Source organism: Aulostomus chinensis, chromosome 8 (genome assembly GCF_037954235.1).
Source record: "Aulostomus chinensis isolate RoL2024-O1b breed Wild chromosome 8, RoL_Achi_v1.0, whole genome shotgun sequence".
Taxonomy (NCBI): Eukaryota; Metazoa; Chordata; class Actinopteri; order Syngnathiformes; family Aulostomidae; genus Aulostomus; species Aulostomus chinensis.
This window is the reverse complement of record NC_141327.1, coordinates 21,512,820-21,529,142: the sequence shown is the minus strand read 5'-3', so window position 1 is coordinate 21,529,142 and position 16,323 is coordinate 21,512,820. Positions and strand designations below refer to the sequence as shown.

The following is a 16,323-nucleotide window of genomic DNA, read 5'->3' as shown; positions in this document are numbered from 1 at the left end:
TTCATAATTTTTTCTCAAGAAGTAAGGTTTCATCATGTTTATCTAAAAATTGTATTTCCTCATACTTTTTTAATTAATCATGCTTCCCTGTGGCTTATCATTTTAAAAGAAGTCAAGTCATCTTCACTTCTATAGTGACAAATCACTACGAAGGTCATCTCATTCTCCATGAGAAAGTACATCTTATGACTGACAGTGGCAAAGAAAACCTTCTTTTTAACAGGCAGGAATGTCGAGCAGATCCAGGCTCAAAGGGAACGGCCATCTGCTTTGACCCGATTGGGTCAAAAGTCCCACGTATCCCAAGTGTTGATATTTGTAAGACCTTTGAAAGATTCACTAAAAACATTTTGATTAATGAATTCAGTGCCTTTGGAGACCTGTTATGGATCGACGGGAGCTTTGGCTAATTAGGAATCTGTGTTTTCTGCTTTTTTGCTCTAAAATCAGTATCAGGTTCAAATATTCCATGTGTGTATGTGTCTCAGGGACGCTTCTTTTTTTAAATTTCTGCCTTTTTTTCACCTACACCACTGATCACGCTCTTGTTGGCCATCAGTCTTGTAGGGAAGTGGTGCTGTTGTAGTTTCCTCCAGGGTTTTTCTTGTTTCTGTATGTTGATATAAGATACAATTTGCAGAAGTGACAAATGATGTGTAAGAGGGTGTGTTAGCGGGACTCTTCACACCGTGAGTCATCAATTAACTGTAGAATTAATTCTAAGAATCATTTCAATACCTTGAATTATTACAGAAAAGCGGTCATGTGTTTATGAACCTTGTTTAACCCTGAAAAAGCCTTAAATGTACAGAAATTTATTTTATGTGTTTGTTTTGTGTTTCTTGTCTAAATGTGTACTACTTGACTGGAACTGCATGAACATCAATGAAACAACATCAAATGGGGTGTTCCATAACTTTTTAATGGTAGTGTACTTTAATTTGTCAGAAGACAAGATGCAACAATGTTAAACATCAGTTAAGAAGACAAATTTAAGTACAAGAAAATTGGCCTCGGGGTTTTTATGCAAACCTATTGGAAAGAGTAATGATTACATTACCCCCTAGGTGGGCATAATGAAAGGGTGCAGGGCATTTAGTTGATGTTACTCTCAAAACCTTGAAACTCTTTTCCATACTACAGTTTAAACGATTGAAGGTCATTGCAGAGCCCAGGTTCAGTCCCCCTGTAGCAATGCCTCTGGTTCTCTTCTTAATTTGACAGTACAGTGGGATGAACTGTCTCTAAGGGATGTTGTTGATGTTTCATACATACAGAAAATACATCAGGCCCATTTACTGATTTCGGATTAAAGAAAGAAAATATCCAAACTGATATTGTTTAGAAAAATTCAGTAGATAATTTAACTATTTTGGTGTTTTATGATGACCGTTGAAATGATCTCCGTCTTGTAGTCTCGAGAGCCTCTGGCACTGTGTGACCTGAAAGCAGAAGTATCCCCCCGGATCTCGGCAGAAGACCTAATCGACCTGTGTGAGCTGTCATTGGCTGGACTCACCAAGAGGACCAAAGCTGGCAAGCCCAAAATCATTGCCATCGACATTCGCAGTGTAGAGGAGTATCCTTACCATGCCTGTATGTGAAAAAGTACGGCTTTACATCATTTAAAGGTATTGCTAATTTTTTCTTGATTATACACGAGGGAATAGTAGATATGATCTGAGGCATGTTTCAGCACATTCATTGTTTTCTGCAGGTTATGCACCTTGAAAGTGAATCCAGTCACAGATGGTAGAAGTTGACAACCTTACTTGAGGCTTATAAAAACATCATTCAGGCAACAATCATGTGATTGTTATCCATCTACCATGAAAGATAATCCCCTCATGGGAGTGTTTTTAATTTGAAATCTGTTTTCTCACTTATCAGTGGATGACATGTGACTTGCAAAGCATTACAGGTGAATTCCTTTTACATACATGGTAATTTACACGCAGGTGAAACAGGAAATAGTTTGACTAGAGCTCTAAACATGAATAATTTGTAGCACACACTGTCTTTTGTGTATTTTTGAACTTATGAACTGAACTTGAACTTGTTGTCTGTTGTGTCTGCACATCAGGGAGTTTGAGTTACAGTTAGGACAAAGTACAAGTGATGAAAAATGATTATTCAGCTCTAAAAATGGTGACCCAACAATGAACTTAAATTCCAATTATTCCTGTGGGGCTTGACATCAATGACTTAATGTGTGATAATATTAGGTTCAGCAGCTACTGCTACCCCCTGCATTTACCCAAATATGAAACAGATAGCATTAGTAGATAAAGTTTTTGATTGAAGTTAAGCAAGAGTAAACGACAAAACCCAGACAGCAAACGTTAAGAGTATCTGTTTCTGACAGTCATATTCTACAATGAACACAGACAGACCTCCCAGTGGTTTCCTTTAATGCGTGTCTCCTTTTTCAGTCTCCCGGGTCCACCAAGGTAGGTTCTTTTGATGTCAAAGTCCCTGAGTGCAGTCCTGGTAGCTGTCAAAACAGCGATGCGTGCTCTCTAGAACGTCTGCAGGTTGTTTTTAGATTCTATAGTTTCACCTGCTTGGCATGAACATATGATGCTTGTTTAGGCATGTCGATCAAGCTATGTCAGGCTATGTGTCGATAAGCTAATTTTCATGTTTGAAATCTATAACACCCAATGAGCTGATTTTGAATTTCTTTAGATAAGCCCAAGAAATAGTCTTTTACATTTTAAGGGAATTCCCATTCCTCGTAAACCAAATAAACAATTACAAGTTGTATTGTGTCAAAACTAGAAAGAAAATAAGGCTATTTGGATGAAAGTGAAATGTTCTGGAGATGGTTGGATTTCGCAGGACATTAACCATGTAGGCCTCCCACACGATACCCTTTTCCTGCAAACACCTCATGAGAATCCTGTTACTGCCAAATGCAGTAAGCTCTTTAGACATCCTTTTTTGGTTTACACAAAGTTGCTCAACTATAGAAGCTTCATAAATCCTGCTTCCAAATACTCCAGAGCAACTCTCAACCTTCAGCTCATCAGAGGAATGGTAATTGTTTCATTGGGTTAACGAACCATTAATCAGTCTGGATTAGTGGATTAAGCAAGGGTTTTGAAATGGCTTTTCCTCTTTCCAAATTCCAAAACTGCAGTCTCCTGATAGACAGAGGAGCCCCCCCCCCCCCCCGCCCCCAACTTACATGGCCGAGAGGATTTGGTAACCCTTGTTCACCTCTATTGTGAATCTTGGCAGAACTATGTTGTGAGTGTGTGCCATCACAAAGTCTGGATTAAATGAAGACCTGTGAGAGGTAAATCGAGACCACCAAGAGCTCACTGGCTGGGTTCATGGTGCAAATTCAAACACGCCATCAAACTTGTAATACGTGTGTCTTGCAAGAGTAAACCTATCACAATCTTATATATGTCACATCTGAGTCGTACTTCGTTTCTCTTGCTGGATCTCAGACTATACATTCTCATCTGTCTTCCCTCACTTTAGTTAAAAAGAGAGATTCCCGCATTTATCCTAAAAGTTGTCTGCTGTTGTGACTTCTGACCGGCAACTGCTTTAATTAGGATGTATGTACGCGCGCGCAGACACAGACACACACACACACACACACACACACACACACACACACACACACAAATGTGCCTATGTCCTATGATATCAAGACAAAGCTTTTTAATAAATATAGGTAGACAAGAACCAGGCAAGGGTTTTTCATTTTGATGAAGTGAGTGATAACTGAGATAAATGACATCTCTTAATATTGTTGAATACTTCCAATAAATGAACATTTTTATCATTATTTATCATTTGATTTATGTAGATTAATGAATTCAGTGCCAGGCAACCGCTGTAATTGAGGTGTCAGCTACCTAACATCATCTTGTTTCCAGCTGTCAACTGTATCCATGTCACCCAGTGATATTATGACTTCCATGAAATTTAATGCGTGAGTTAGTTAGTCTTTTTTTTGTTTTGTTTTAGTTTTTGTTATCTTTTGTCCCAGGAAGCAGTTTGAATGTTAAAAGCTGTGCTCCTTAACCCCAGTGCCTCCAGCTTCAGCAGAGGCCATATTTCTGGCAGTGTCAACATTCCCTTCAGCACGGCGTTCAGCCAGGACGCTGAGCTGCTGCAGTGTCCCGCAACAGGAGTCCTCCAGAACTACCGAGGACGTGTCATCGTTGTCATCAGCCACGCCGTGAAGAGTGCCGCTATGGTGAGAAGCGTCCCACAGAAATAACACACAGGAACACTTAACCTTTCAATTAAATGGAATTTAAATATATTTAACTCTCGCTGTTGTCATCATCTTTGTAGTCATGACAGAAATACCTGTCTGCTGTCACATGCTGCACATTCTTTTTTTTGTCTTCTGTCACGGTCAGTTATTGATAAAATTAAGAATACTATCTAGCTAGCGAATGTAGCACGCATGTTAAAGAAGCATCATCACCACCTGTCAAAAGCCCAGTTTTAACCCACAGATGAATGCAGCTTGCAGAAAATGCACACCGTTTCTTCTGCCATCAACACAGAGGTCCAGCTTTTTGACATTTAACAGTGAGACGAAGTTCGTGGTTCATATTTATCATACATATCATATTTATCCATATTATCTAATATGGATAAATATTATCATATCAGATATCTGAGCCAAATTCAAGATTCTTGTAAGTCCCCTCAATTAAAGATATCTAAGATTATAATTAAGGTTTAACTAGTTAGAATGATGTGGATTTCTTGAGGTGGAATTATGTTGAAAATCCCATAGTTATCTTATAGTTATTTCAAATCGATGGAATTTGAAATGTCTGCAATGTGAAACCCAAAACACATGAAGGGCAAAAATATGTGTCTTCTCACAAACACAACATAATTACGACCAGTCTGACGCTGTTGATTGCGTGATGTTAAAGTTCGGATGGTCAAACTTTGCGTTTGTTCGTCTTGACGCGCAAATAAAATAGCACAACCTGAGCCCTCCAGTGAAACGAGTCGCCAGTTTGTGTAATCGTGTGTTCATAAATGAATTCTAAACAGACCATTGTAATGTAACAGGTAGCAGATAAGATGGGAGAAATCAGGTTATTCTTTATCATGCTGGTGGAGAGCTACAGTAACATGAGCCTGTCTGAAATGCCTCAGTGCAATTGTTTAAGCCTAATCTAATGAAAGAAGATTTTCATAAATCATTACTTGTGGCTTTTATTGTCTTTTGAAGTTCATGGAAGTTTGGACACCCCAAATAAAATAAAATAAAGTAAAATAAAAACATCCTGAACTTCCTCTGAAAGCCACACATCTTTGCGAGTTTGAAAAGAATTCAGGGAACGGTGAAGGGATTTAGATGAGATTGTATACTTTTTATGCATGTGCAGAAGCATAAATGTATTGGTCTGATGTGTAGAATAACAAAAACCCTTCGTCTTCACCTTGTAAACAGTTGCATAGTAACAGTGGCTAAACTGTTCTATATAAATCATTGTCCTTGACATTTCAGTGCACAAAAATAGCTTGGCTTGCACAAGTGTTACAGAACTATATTGATCATTAAGAATTCTCCTTTTTGGATCTCTGTGGAATAAATTAGCCAAATTTAAACTTAAAAACTCAGCAGGGATAGTGCCTCATGGCAACATCCCAGTTTAGAAAAGATGTCCTTCCATATGTTGGAGAGTGAAAGAGAAACGTTAGAAGTTCTCAACATATTTAGGAGGCAGCAGGTGCAGCAGCAGCAATTTCTGTCTAGCATGGCTGTCATGGAATGATTGACAGTTACCCATAGAGATGCTGTATTAGAATCAATATTTTTATGATTCTTATGTGGAAAACACACCGTTGTAGCCCTGCTACAATTTTTGTTTTTTTGTCTCCCTGAAAAGTTCTTCATCATGTGCATTATGGCTGTTTATCTTGTGTGATGCCATCTTTCTAAATTAGTAAATGAGAGTTTTGAGTGGTGTTTCTTATTCGGGTTAAAGAAGACAGGTTTGCACTCTCACACCGGAACCTCCATGTATGGATTTTATGAAAACTTTGGTCCAGGGCAAAAGATAAAAAGGTCAATAAAGTTCATTCAAATTTTTTTCTGAAATGTCATTTACAATTCACATCTCTGTGGACTCTACTAATGTCTCATTATCACTGGCTGTGGGGCAAAGCACTGAGCGCATCGACTGTGTGGTCAGGCTTCATTTCAAACCTATCTGACCGTCAGAAGTACGCTTGATTCTCCATGTGTTGTTAGTATATCAAGTTTGTTCTGCCGAGTAATCACACCCAAGCAGACAGAATGTCTTTTTTTTTGTTGCTTTTTGATTTATGCATACTTATAAATGAGTATTTTTAGATAAATGTATCAGTCTTGAATCTGAATCTTTTTATAATTGTTTAAGGATTAAGGAGTATTTTGCAAAGAGTTGCCCTTTTTTTTTAAGAGAATTATAATTCTAAAAGTCATTTAGTAGGCTCTGAAATCTCTTGAATATTTATTATTTTCTCCTCTTCTTATTCTGATGTTAATTAAACATGCAGTCAGTTTCACCCAGTTCGAACCTATTTCATCCATTCAAGGGTATGAGTACATTTTGTTGACTTTTAATTTGTTGTTCCGCTGTGATGTTTTAAAGGCTCCCCTATAGGTTTTACAGATTGATGTTGTTGAAATAATATTGCTTTTTTTTCCAGTTAGCGCTTCATTTTTATCTTTTTGGATGCTGTACACCAGCAATGCTTCGGTTGTTTGTTTTTGTTATTTTATTTTACGAATCCATGTCATTTGACCCACAAAATACTTAATAATTAATATAAATAATGACCCAAGCCCTAACTCTATTTATGTTTTATTGATTATAGTGTAAATGCCATGTTGATGTATTGTTGCCTCAGGCCAAGAAGATTTGGTACACCAAACTATCCCCAGTCGTGTATGACGACTGGAAAAAAAGAAAAAGGAAAAAGGAAATTTCCCTTGAAATTACCTTTTTTGGCCATTCACATGCTTCAAGGAAGGAAGCGTATCCGTCTGCTTGTCCTTCATTAAAAATGATTGATATTTACTCCAGTTGGCAACAGTAAATATGAGATGACAGTTTGTTTCTCAACAAGATTTTTGAGCTAATAAGACGTGTCGCTGGCTGCAAATCAGTAGCGCGATTTTCACAAAGCGTTCATTATGTGTTTCTATACAAGGTTATTTCCAATTTAAAACAGTTTCATGAAACAAAACTGTGTGTGTGTGTGTGTTTAGTGACATCATGACTACCTGTAAAGAATAATCTTTTGTTTTTTTCCAGTTTGCAGCCCACCTGGTTAAGGTGAACTTTCCTCGGGTTTGTATCCTGGATGGGGGGATCAACAAGCTGAAGCCCACTGGTCTCCTGACCGTCCCCTCGCCCCAGATCTGACCTGATACCTCAACTGTTGGTCAAATTCAGTCTTCACATGGGGAGGAGCAGAAAAGAAGACACATTGTGTGAATTTTGAGTTAATATTGCCAACAGGGCATTCTTTTTTTTTGTTAACTTTTGTTGTGGTTTTTTTTTATTAGCTTTTTTATTTTTGATTTTTTTTCTTACAAATTTTAATCAAACTGTGATGAAGAATGGCGGAACCGAATTCAAATCATGTTTAATCTGCTCTTTAGATAGCAACTATTCATACATATTCTGTTGCCAGGGTTTTATTCTGGTGAATGGCGCTGTCTGTGACAGAAGATGTATGTTGCCTGTTTGGCATCCGGTCAGTTATGAGCTGATCTAAGGAACTGTGTCAGAAAAAAAAAAGAAATTCCATAGCCTAAATGTTGATGCAGTGGTTAGCATTGTCACATTCGAGCAGGGAGATTCTGAACATCAAATATCCCAAATTGACAGTGTCCGTTTTAACCATGCATGCACTTCAAGGAAGGAGAGAGAGGGAGGGTCTTTATCAACTTGTCTGCTTCGTTAAATGATTGAAAATAAGCATATTTTCCCCCAAAAAACTCTTTTTTTTATCAACCAAATTCCATTTATTCAGGCTGTTCTATTATAACATTGTTTCAAATGAATAGTACTTAACCTCAATTGGTGACCCCACTAAAACTGTCTGAGGCTTTATCTACAACAAAGTTCATTCCCATCCCATAAAATATTTTTGCAATAAAAATGTTGTCCATTACTTCAATACATAACACGCACCATAGATACAGTCTTGACATTTTGAATTTTGAGGTAATACAGCACAAAGGACATCAATGTTATGTTTTGTTTTTTTGAACAAATCATGATAAAACCACTATGAAAAAAAGTGAACTGAATACAAATCATGTTACATCCTTTCTTTAAATTGTATTTATCAATACATATTCCATCTCAAAATGTTGATGATTCAATTAATTTCATGTGCAAGACTTTTTTTTTTCCTGGTGAACTGAGCTGCCAGTGAGAGATATCTGTTATGAGCCAATCTAAGGAACTGTAACACATCTGTGTAGGGGGGAAAAAAATGGCATTTGGTAATGAATTACATTTCTTGTTTACATGCTTGTCAACATTTGATTTAAATCTGTTTTGTTACATGTAATAAACTTACAGAAAATCTGGTTTGGATTCTGACAGTGTCCTTTCAGAGTTTAATTAGCAGTCGTTTTTAAGTTTTTGAATGTTAAACAGAAGAAAATCTAGTTGATCTTTGCATAAGCATCTGCTGAATTAATAGTTATATGCTTCAAGGTACTGCAACTACTGCACTAACGCGCACGTCGCTATCATATCAATATCATCGACTTATGCGAGAGAGCAATGGATTGAGTAAAATAAAATTATGGCTCCAAACAACTCTGAAAGACAGTCGTCCACAAACTTTGCCCAAAAAAAATTGCTTGGGACAAGCTTCTACATTGTTTCCAGCGCCTGTGTATTCAGTAAAGGCATGTTTATTGTTAACTTCTTTTTAAAAAGACAAATCAAATATGCTCAGAGTTAAATCTTTTGTATATATTTTTTCAAACTTTTTATTTTCAATCCAGATGTCTCATTTTGTGGTGAATTCCTCTTCCTCCATCGGAGACCTGGCGCTGATAGAGCCACACAAAAAGAATTTGGAGTTTATTTCCCCCGCAAACTCTTGGTTTGCTTCAAAGGTGCAAGGGGAATCCCCGGAGGGAAACACCTACCATTTTCCTATTTACCATCGAATGGAGGACAGAAAGGTTGTCTGCTTCAGAGATGGAAAGGGTGAGTGGAACTTTCTGAAATCAATTTGACTTTCATCAAGGCCTGATGGTTCCTCCACTCGAGGCAATGGTACGTATGCACTAACAGCTGATGACCACTTTCACCAAATTTCGAGTGGTTTAGTTGGTCCCAGTGAAAGATATATAAAATAATCATTTCTTGTTTCTCTGTTTATATAGGAGCGGTTAAAATGAGGGGTGGGAAATTTGACCGTATGTATTTCAATAAGGAGCAGCAACAAGCGCCAAAGAGAGGATAATTACAGCCTTGGCCCTTGGCCTCATACATGATAGTTCACAAATGATGTGCTGCAATATTTGACTCATAACTTGGGACTGCTGTTGGCTGTTGTTGCCAAGCAATGGAGAAAAGTATTTCCAATGATGGAAAGCTAAAAATATTATATATATATATATATATATATATATATATTATATATATATATTATATATATATATATATATATATATATATATATATATATATATATATATATATATATATATATATATATATATATATATATATATATATATATATATATATATATATATATTATATTCCCTCCTATGACCTTTATCTCTTCATTAATTTATCAATTTTGATTTGACCTCTCTGGCTCCAGCCCCCCACCCGCGACCCTTAACAGGATAAGTGGAAGAAAAGGGATGGATGGATGATTGCTTGACAAACCTATATTTTATTCCTTTTTAAGCTCTCATTATGTTGTATGCCTAGATGTACCATGACAATAAAGTTTATTCTATTCTTTTATTTAAAAAAAAAAAAGTTTAGTTCCAGGAATACAGAGTTGTTGTTTTTTTCCCACCTCACAAACTTGTGTACCTTGTTCATGTCTCTTCAACAACTTATCTGAAGTTGAGTTGTGAGGGTAGCAGCTCCAGTAAAGCAAACTATACTAAGGAACGAGATAAGATCCTTCTCCCTGGTCCTTGGTCTGCACTCTCTGGAGCCTCTCATGGTCTCATCAGTTCTTCCAATCTTGGTCGTTTCAGTCATGACATAGGTTTCATGACCATTGGTGAGAGTATGAAGGTGGAGAAGATTGAGCGGCAGATGAAGAATTTTGCCCCCTGGCTCTCCTTTCATCACAAAAGTGTTGTAAATGGAGTGCAAACCACAACTGCTGCTTCTCTGGCCGATCTCACCCTCCATCACTCTCTCCCTTGAGAACACGTAGGTGATGTGCTTGTGGCAAGGAGAAGTGTAACCATATTCCTTTTTCCGATTTCAAGAGCAACACACTCACCTACAGGGTAGCAATACCAGTACCTACCAGTATGTTCTGGTATGAAACTAAAAGAAACAACAACTGGAGAAAAAAGTGAATCTGTTCTTTTTCCAGATTACATCCAGGAACACTGGAAGGATGATGATGTGTTCGCCTGTCAGTTTCTGAACGGTGTGAACCCCAGGTTGATCCAACGCTGCACAGCTCTGCCTTGGAGCTTATGTGTCACTGATGAGCTAAAACGGTAAAACGCTACTTCCAGGTGAAATTTAAACACGTCTCAGACTTGTTCAGCACCCCCAACAGCACAACTTTTCTGACTTTTATCATGGAGGATTCAATTTAAGGCGCTTAAATTCTATGATGTGCAGTAGAAATCTGTAAATAAAGGGACTGTTTACATGATCTGGCTTGTGAGTCTTTAACTGTAAGCGTATTTTTAGAAAGTCAAAGAGAATGAGCCAAGAACGAGACAATTACACATAACTGAATGACAGGAAGCCTCCCTTCATACGTGTGTCCCTCAAGATCAAGTGCTCCTATCTTTAATAGATGGTTGTGGGAGAAAGACATTTGTGCTTTTATTATTGGAGAAAAAAAAATTCAAAGTCTCAACCTATTTGTCGTGAGGCGACAGTGCTAACCACTGCACCACCGGGCCACCCCAAACTAATATGTTTTAAACAAACTTGGGCTCAAACTTCAACATTGAGAAAACAGTTAATCGTCTCATTGCTATGATGCAAATATTTGTCTCCCGTATCTGAAGCTCAGAAGTTCCGTACACATACATGGAGCCTCTACTAATGGAAAACAGAGTGGCTATTTGAGTGAATGAAGCAAGTAATTATGCGACCATGACAGTTGACAGTTTACTGACCAAGCATCAGTCCTCCCTCATTGGGGACCTCCATTAACCTTGTCAGTCATTTAACTGGCCGGTAGTCGATTCTTTACGTCGTCATTGTTGTCTGAACGCTCCCATGGCGGCTTTGCCACCGGGCAAATGGGATATATTTTGAGCATCTGTATGCAAATCACATCTGCTTAACATTAATTTTAGTACACGCAGCTGTTAGTGGTGACTAGAGTGAACAGTGTAAGGCTTGTAGCCACAGTTCTCCTAGCGCCATCTTGCTGCTGATGGTATAACATTTAGAATCTTCAGCCATGTCTTTGCTTTCTGGCTCTGACGCTCTCATGCCACCCTTCCTGAGCCATCATGTTACTGAGGATTCCTTCCTTTATGTTTGCAGTGATTGTGATTGTTTTTTTTTCATGCATGAATATGTTACAACAAGTGAGAACGTTAGATGTGTCACAAGATGATTATTTCCCAATTGAAGCAACTGCAGGACACGCAGTGTGAAGCAAGTGGGAAGATATTCTCTGGTTTCCTCTCTCTCCAACAGTTTTTAGCCCACCTGGTCGAGGTGAACTGTCCTGGTGTTCACACCTTGTATGACGCGATCAACACTAAAAAAATGATTTATTTTGTCATCAGCAACCATTTCGAAATACATACCAAAGGAATAAATATATATGTGTGTGGGAAGGGAGTCAAGTTCAGATGCAAGTCTTAAGAGGCCTGTTGGACGTCAGAAACTTTTGCAAAGAAATCATTATGAAAGCCCCCCCCACCTCTCGTCTTGAGTACAGACTGCCTCTCTTTCACCAGCACAGTTTTACCTCATCATCACCTGCATTCTTTAGATTTCTACAAACAGTAATTCATGAAGCTCTTATTCCATTGGCTGATAAATATTCTTTGTTAAGCTCAAAAATATTGATATGAAAAATTGCTGTAAAAGACCAGCTGAAGTAGATCCACCAACAATCTGTCCGTTATAACACTCATTAAAGGGCTTGAGCTTGAGTTTGCAAGCATTTAAACACAATAAATCTGATCCAGTAGCAATGTTCTGACCCCATCAATCCCGTTCATACCCCTGTTTTGCTACTGTACTTCTTCAGTCATTTTCATGAATTGGCCTTCAAAATAATTTCAAAGGGAAACGTGCCAAGAGTAATTTCAAGGAAATTACCAGAAACCAAAGAGAGATGAGTAAAAGCTTATGTTACAATTACCAGGAAAATTAGCAAGAAAAATGAGGAAATATTATATGAAAATACAATTTTAATCTAAAAGGAACATTAAAATGTCAGATTGCTGATGATATGCCAGATTTCTTGTGTCTAAATACTTGCTGCGTTAAAAAACCGTTCACAAGCCTGAGATAAAAGTAAAATTAAACTACTCTTACAAACTTACTCCATTATCCTGAGGACCCCCATGAAGAACATTAGGAATCCCTGGAAATCCAGCAAGCCCACTTTGAGAGCCCCTTGCTTTATCCTGAATTAAATGAAAAGGTGTGATTTGATCCTTTCTGTATTCGCTCTCTCTCTCTCTCTCTTTTTAAAGGTTATCCATTGCCTCTGGCCAATAAAAATGGCTGTATGCTCCGTTTAATTTGAAGAATAATTCTACATACTCAAATTAATGAGTATTTCTGAATCCTTTAATCTTTTTACGTGCACTAACATAACAAGGCCCCTTGTTGCAGGTGTATACACATCCTTGGATAAGCTTTTCTTCCTGCTTTGACTGATTTTTGGTGACTAATGGGAAGTGCACTGTTCTTAAAAGGTACATACCTGAATTAATATTGCTTCAGCATGTCAGGAAGGCCGGAAAAATGGGACACGGTCGCGGACCCGGAAGTCCTAAAGTTAACCCAGAGGGTTAACCACTAAGGTCACAAGTGGACTACAAAATGGGAAAAATAAACCTCCGCTGCCAAGCAGCTGAAACCCAAACTAGACTCCAAAACAAAGAGGACTGTAGCTTCCCAGCTACAGCTACTTGCCCAAAGATGACAAAACCAAAAAGACCTACAAGGCCACTCCACAAAAGGCAGAACCAAAACAAAACCCCATAAGACAGTGGAATCACACAGAGAGGTTCAATGTGGAGCTCCTGTGGATTCCCCTGTTTCTAACACCTATAGAAGACTGAACAGTGCTTTCTCCTTCACGCTCAGTGAGACAATGAGTCAGCACCGAGCAGAGGAGCCAAGGGCTAGATATGGGTTAGCCACACCTGGGCCACATCAAGGGCAATTATGTCTCACACCTGACACTGCTCAGGTAATCAGCCAGTGGAGCCCAATGTGTGGCCTGTGTGAGGAAACCCTCACACAGCAGCAGTTTGTCTTTCTGATTATATATACACGTATGAATGGGCTGCTAAAATGTCATTTTTGATGTGCAATTTGACTTAATGACTAGTGGAATAGTATTTTTTTTACTTCAGTTTTATAAGGTTTTAGGTGATGTCTGTCTCCAGCTGGTTCATTTGAAGTTGTACTTGCTGTTATTTCTTTGAACCACTGTAATGAAGTTATCAGGCAGCGCCATTCGAAAAGTAATATAATTTAGGTCCTGCAATGTACTACTCATATTATAACAGGCACCACAATGCTTGTGCTAGCCAACTAACAGTCCTCCCTCTTCAAGGATATTGATTTAAACATTTTACTGCAGACTTTCAAATCTTTAAATGGCTTCAATCCAAGATGTACTGCAGATTTCTTGATTCGTGTCAACGTAGCCGCGTCCCCTTATATTGGTGATGTTGCTGGCTGGTGACCAAGCTGCCATACTCTGGGAAAACCTGTATAATGACTCTGGACATCTGGACAGTCTGCATCTTCAAGGCTTCAACTGATCACTTCTGATAATGCTATTTTAGGAATCCTTTTATGAATATTTAATATTTCCTATTTTGTTTTATTTGAATGTTTTTCACTATTACCTGCCCCTACTGTGACTAGTGTCATGTGTTTGTTTCCCCAAACCTGGTGGAGAGGTTTAACTTGAGCCAGAGAAGAATCCATTACTTTCAGGGGCAAATGCATTTGTCATATTGAAGAGAAGGATTTTTTTTTTTCAAAACATTCGGCGGGCCTGGGAGAAGTTTGCGTTCCCTGAATGTCCCTGAGTTTTATAATGTGTCTGCTTCATAATTTTGTTAGCTCAACTGGGAACATTTTGTTTTCCATACCCTTTTGCTGTCAGCAGGATCACACTCAAATTCCCCTTACAATTTTCATGGAAGGTGGTGGAGCAATGGAACAGCGATCAATGACGAAGCCATTCAATTTTGGAACAGATCGTCTTTTCCATTAATGTTGCAAGAAAATGCCCTTACTTGACCTGAAGGTTTACCCAGTGAGCAGAAGATGCTAAGAATATCTTAAGAATTGCCATTTCGATAGATGAGGATTTCCAATTCCAGAGTTGTAAAGTACGCGGGGCTCCATTAATGTTGGCTTTTTAGTGTCACAGTGAATGCGCTTAATTCAGTGTGAACCTGAAATTAACTCAGATCAGCCATTCTGAAAACAAACTCTTGAATTTAGGTGAATCAACTCTCAGTTCAGGCTTAGACTCAGTTTGTTGAAACTTGTTTCTGAAACGGGACCGAGTTGTGTGAATGAACAGAGTTTTGTTGTAGTTTTTCCAGCGCACTCACAGAACAGACAGCTATCAGGAGATATGTATTGAATAGGCCCGCCCGGCACTGTGGGTACACAATCAACTTGGGATGTCCTTGAGACAAGTTCAAACTTGGCAAGTGCCAGTGAAAACAAGTGAGGCCGTTAGATATTTTACAAGACGATTATTTCCCACTTGAAGCAACTGCAGGACACCCAATGTGAAGCAATGAGAACCTGTCACCTGGGAAGCTTTATTTTGTTTTGTTTTGCTTCCCTGACAGCAAATTGTAGCCCACCTGGTCGAGGTGATCTGTCCTGGTGTTCACACCTTATATGACGCAATCGACAACATTGGAACGCCTAAGTTAGGCTGTCCACCGACTCAAGTCAATGTAATGTCTTAACAAGAACAGCTGGGCAAACCTGTGTGTGACATTGTGTGTGTGTGTGTGTGTGTGTGTGTGTGTGTGTGTGTGAGAGATGACTGACTCCACATTCCACACTTTAAGACTGCATGAAAGACGGCTCTTTTCAGATGATCGTGCCCGTTCTGAGATCACCAGCACATTCTACACACAACTACACACCACGAAACCCTCGCAAAGTCACTCAGCTGCAGAGCTACGCCAAGTTTACAAACTCGGTTTGTATCCTGCGTTGAAAATAACAGCTAATCATGTCTGAAACATCCCTATTTGACATAAAATGGAGGAGTGATTATTTTAGAAACACAATGAATTTAAACCTAATGAGTTTTATTTTTTTCCCTCTGGTTTGCTCACCACTCCCATGTACTTCAGTCCAAGAGGTCTTGAAAAATGTAAATCCAACTTCCTCACGTTGAGGTCACATGACTACTTTTGTTACCAAGATGCAAACGGTACCCAATGCTCCCTACATATTCTGTTTCTTTTTTATGTAAATCGGCCTCAATATTATTTTCTTTTTTCAGAACTTATAAACTGTGATTTTGTTGTTAAAAACAAAATGACTTTTCAAAAATTTCTGAACTGAACTGGAATAATATTTAACTCAGTTGCATCCCCCAAAACTAACGGTAAATATTTATATCGTTTTCTGTCTTACAACATGAACATTTGTTTACATGCCTGTATGTTCTCGAAAAATCTTACATGGGCTTTTAGCTGCTTGTTTGTTTTTTTTTTAATTATCAATCAACCGTCAACAGCAGAAAAATAATTGCACCCTTCACTGCTTCTTTGCAAAAACTTGTTCCTGCGTGTCTGATATTGCAAAATCAGAAGTGACTCTTTCAACCAGAAGTGAACCTCCCACAAACCTGCATGTATAAAACAAGAGCCAATTTGGAATCTGATCAAAAGAGTTT

General features: G+C 38.4%; 1 protein-coding gene across 3 annotated transcripts in view; it reads left to right on the top strand.

Annotated features, from left to right (window-relative positions):
- The window catches only part of tbck (TBC1 domain containing kinase), a 35,655-nt gene extending 27,082 nt beyond the window's left edge, over positions 1-8,573 (top strand). For all 3 annotated transcript variants that reach the window (XM_086211661.1, XM_086211659.1, XM_086211660.1), the window contains exons 24-26: positions 1,416-1,579; positions 4,060-4,219; positions 7,299-8,573. In XM_086211661.1, the coding sequence (XP_086067787.1) occupies positions 1,416-1,579; positions 4,060-4,219; positions 7,299-7,409 (435 nt within the window). In that variant the 3' untranslated portion in view covers positions 7,410-8,573. The remainder of the gene's footprint in view (positions 1-1,415; positions 1,580-4,059; positions 4,220-7,298) is intronic.
- The last annotated feature ends 7,750 nt before the right edge of the window (positions 8,574-16,323 follow it).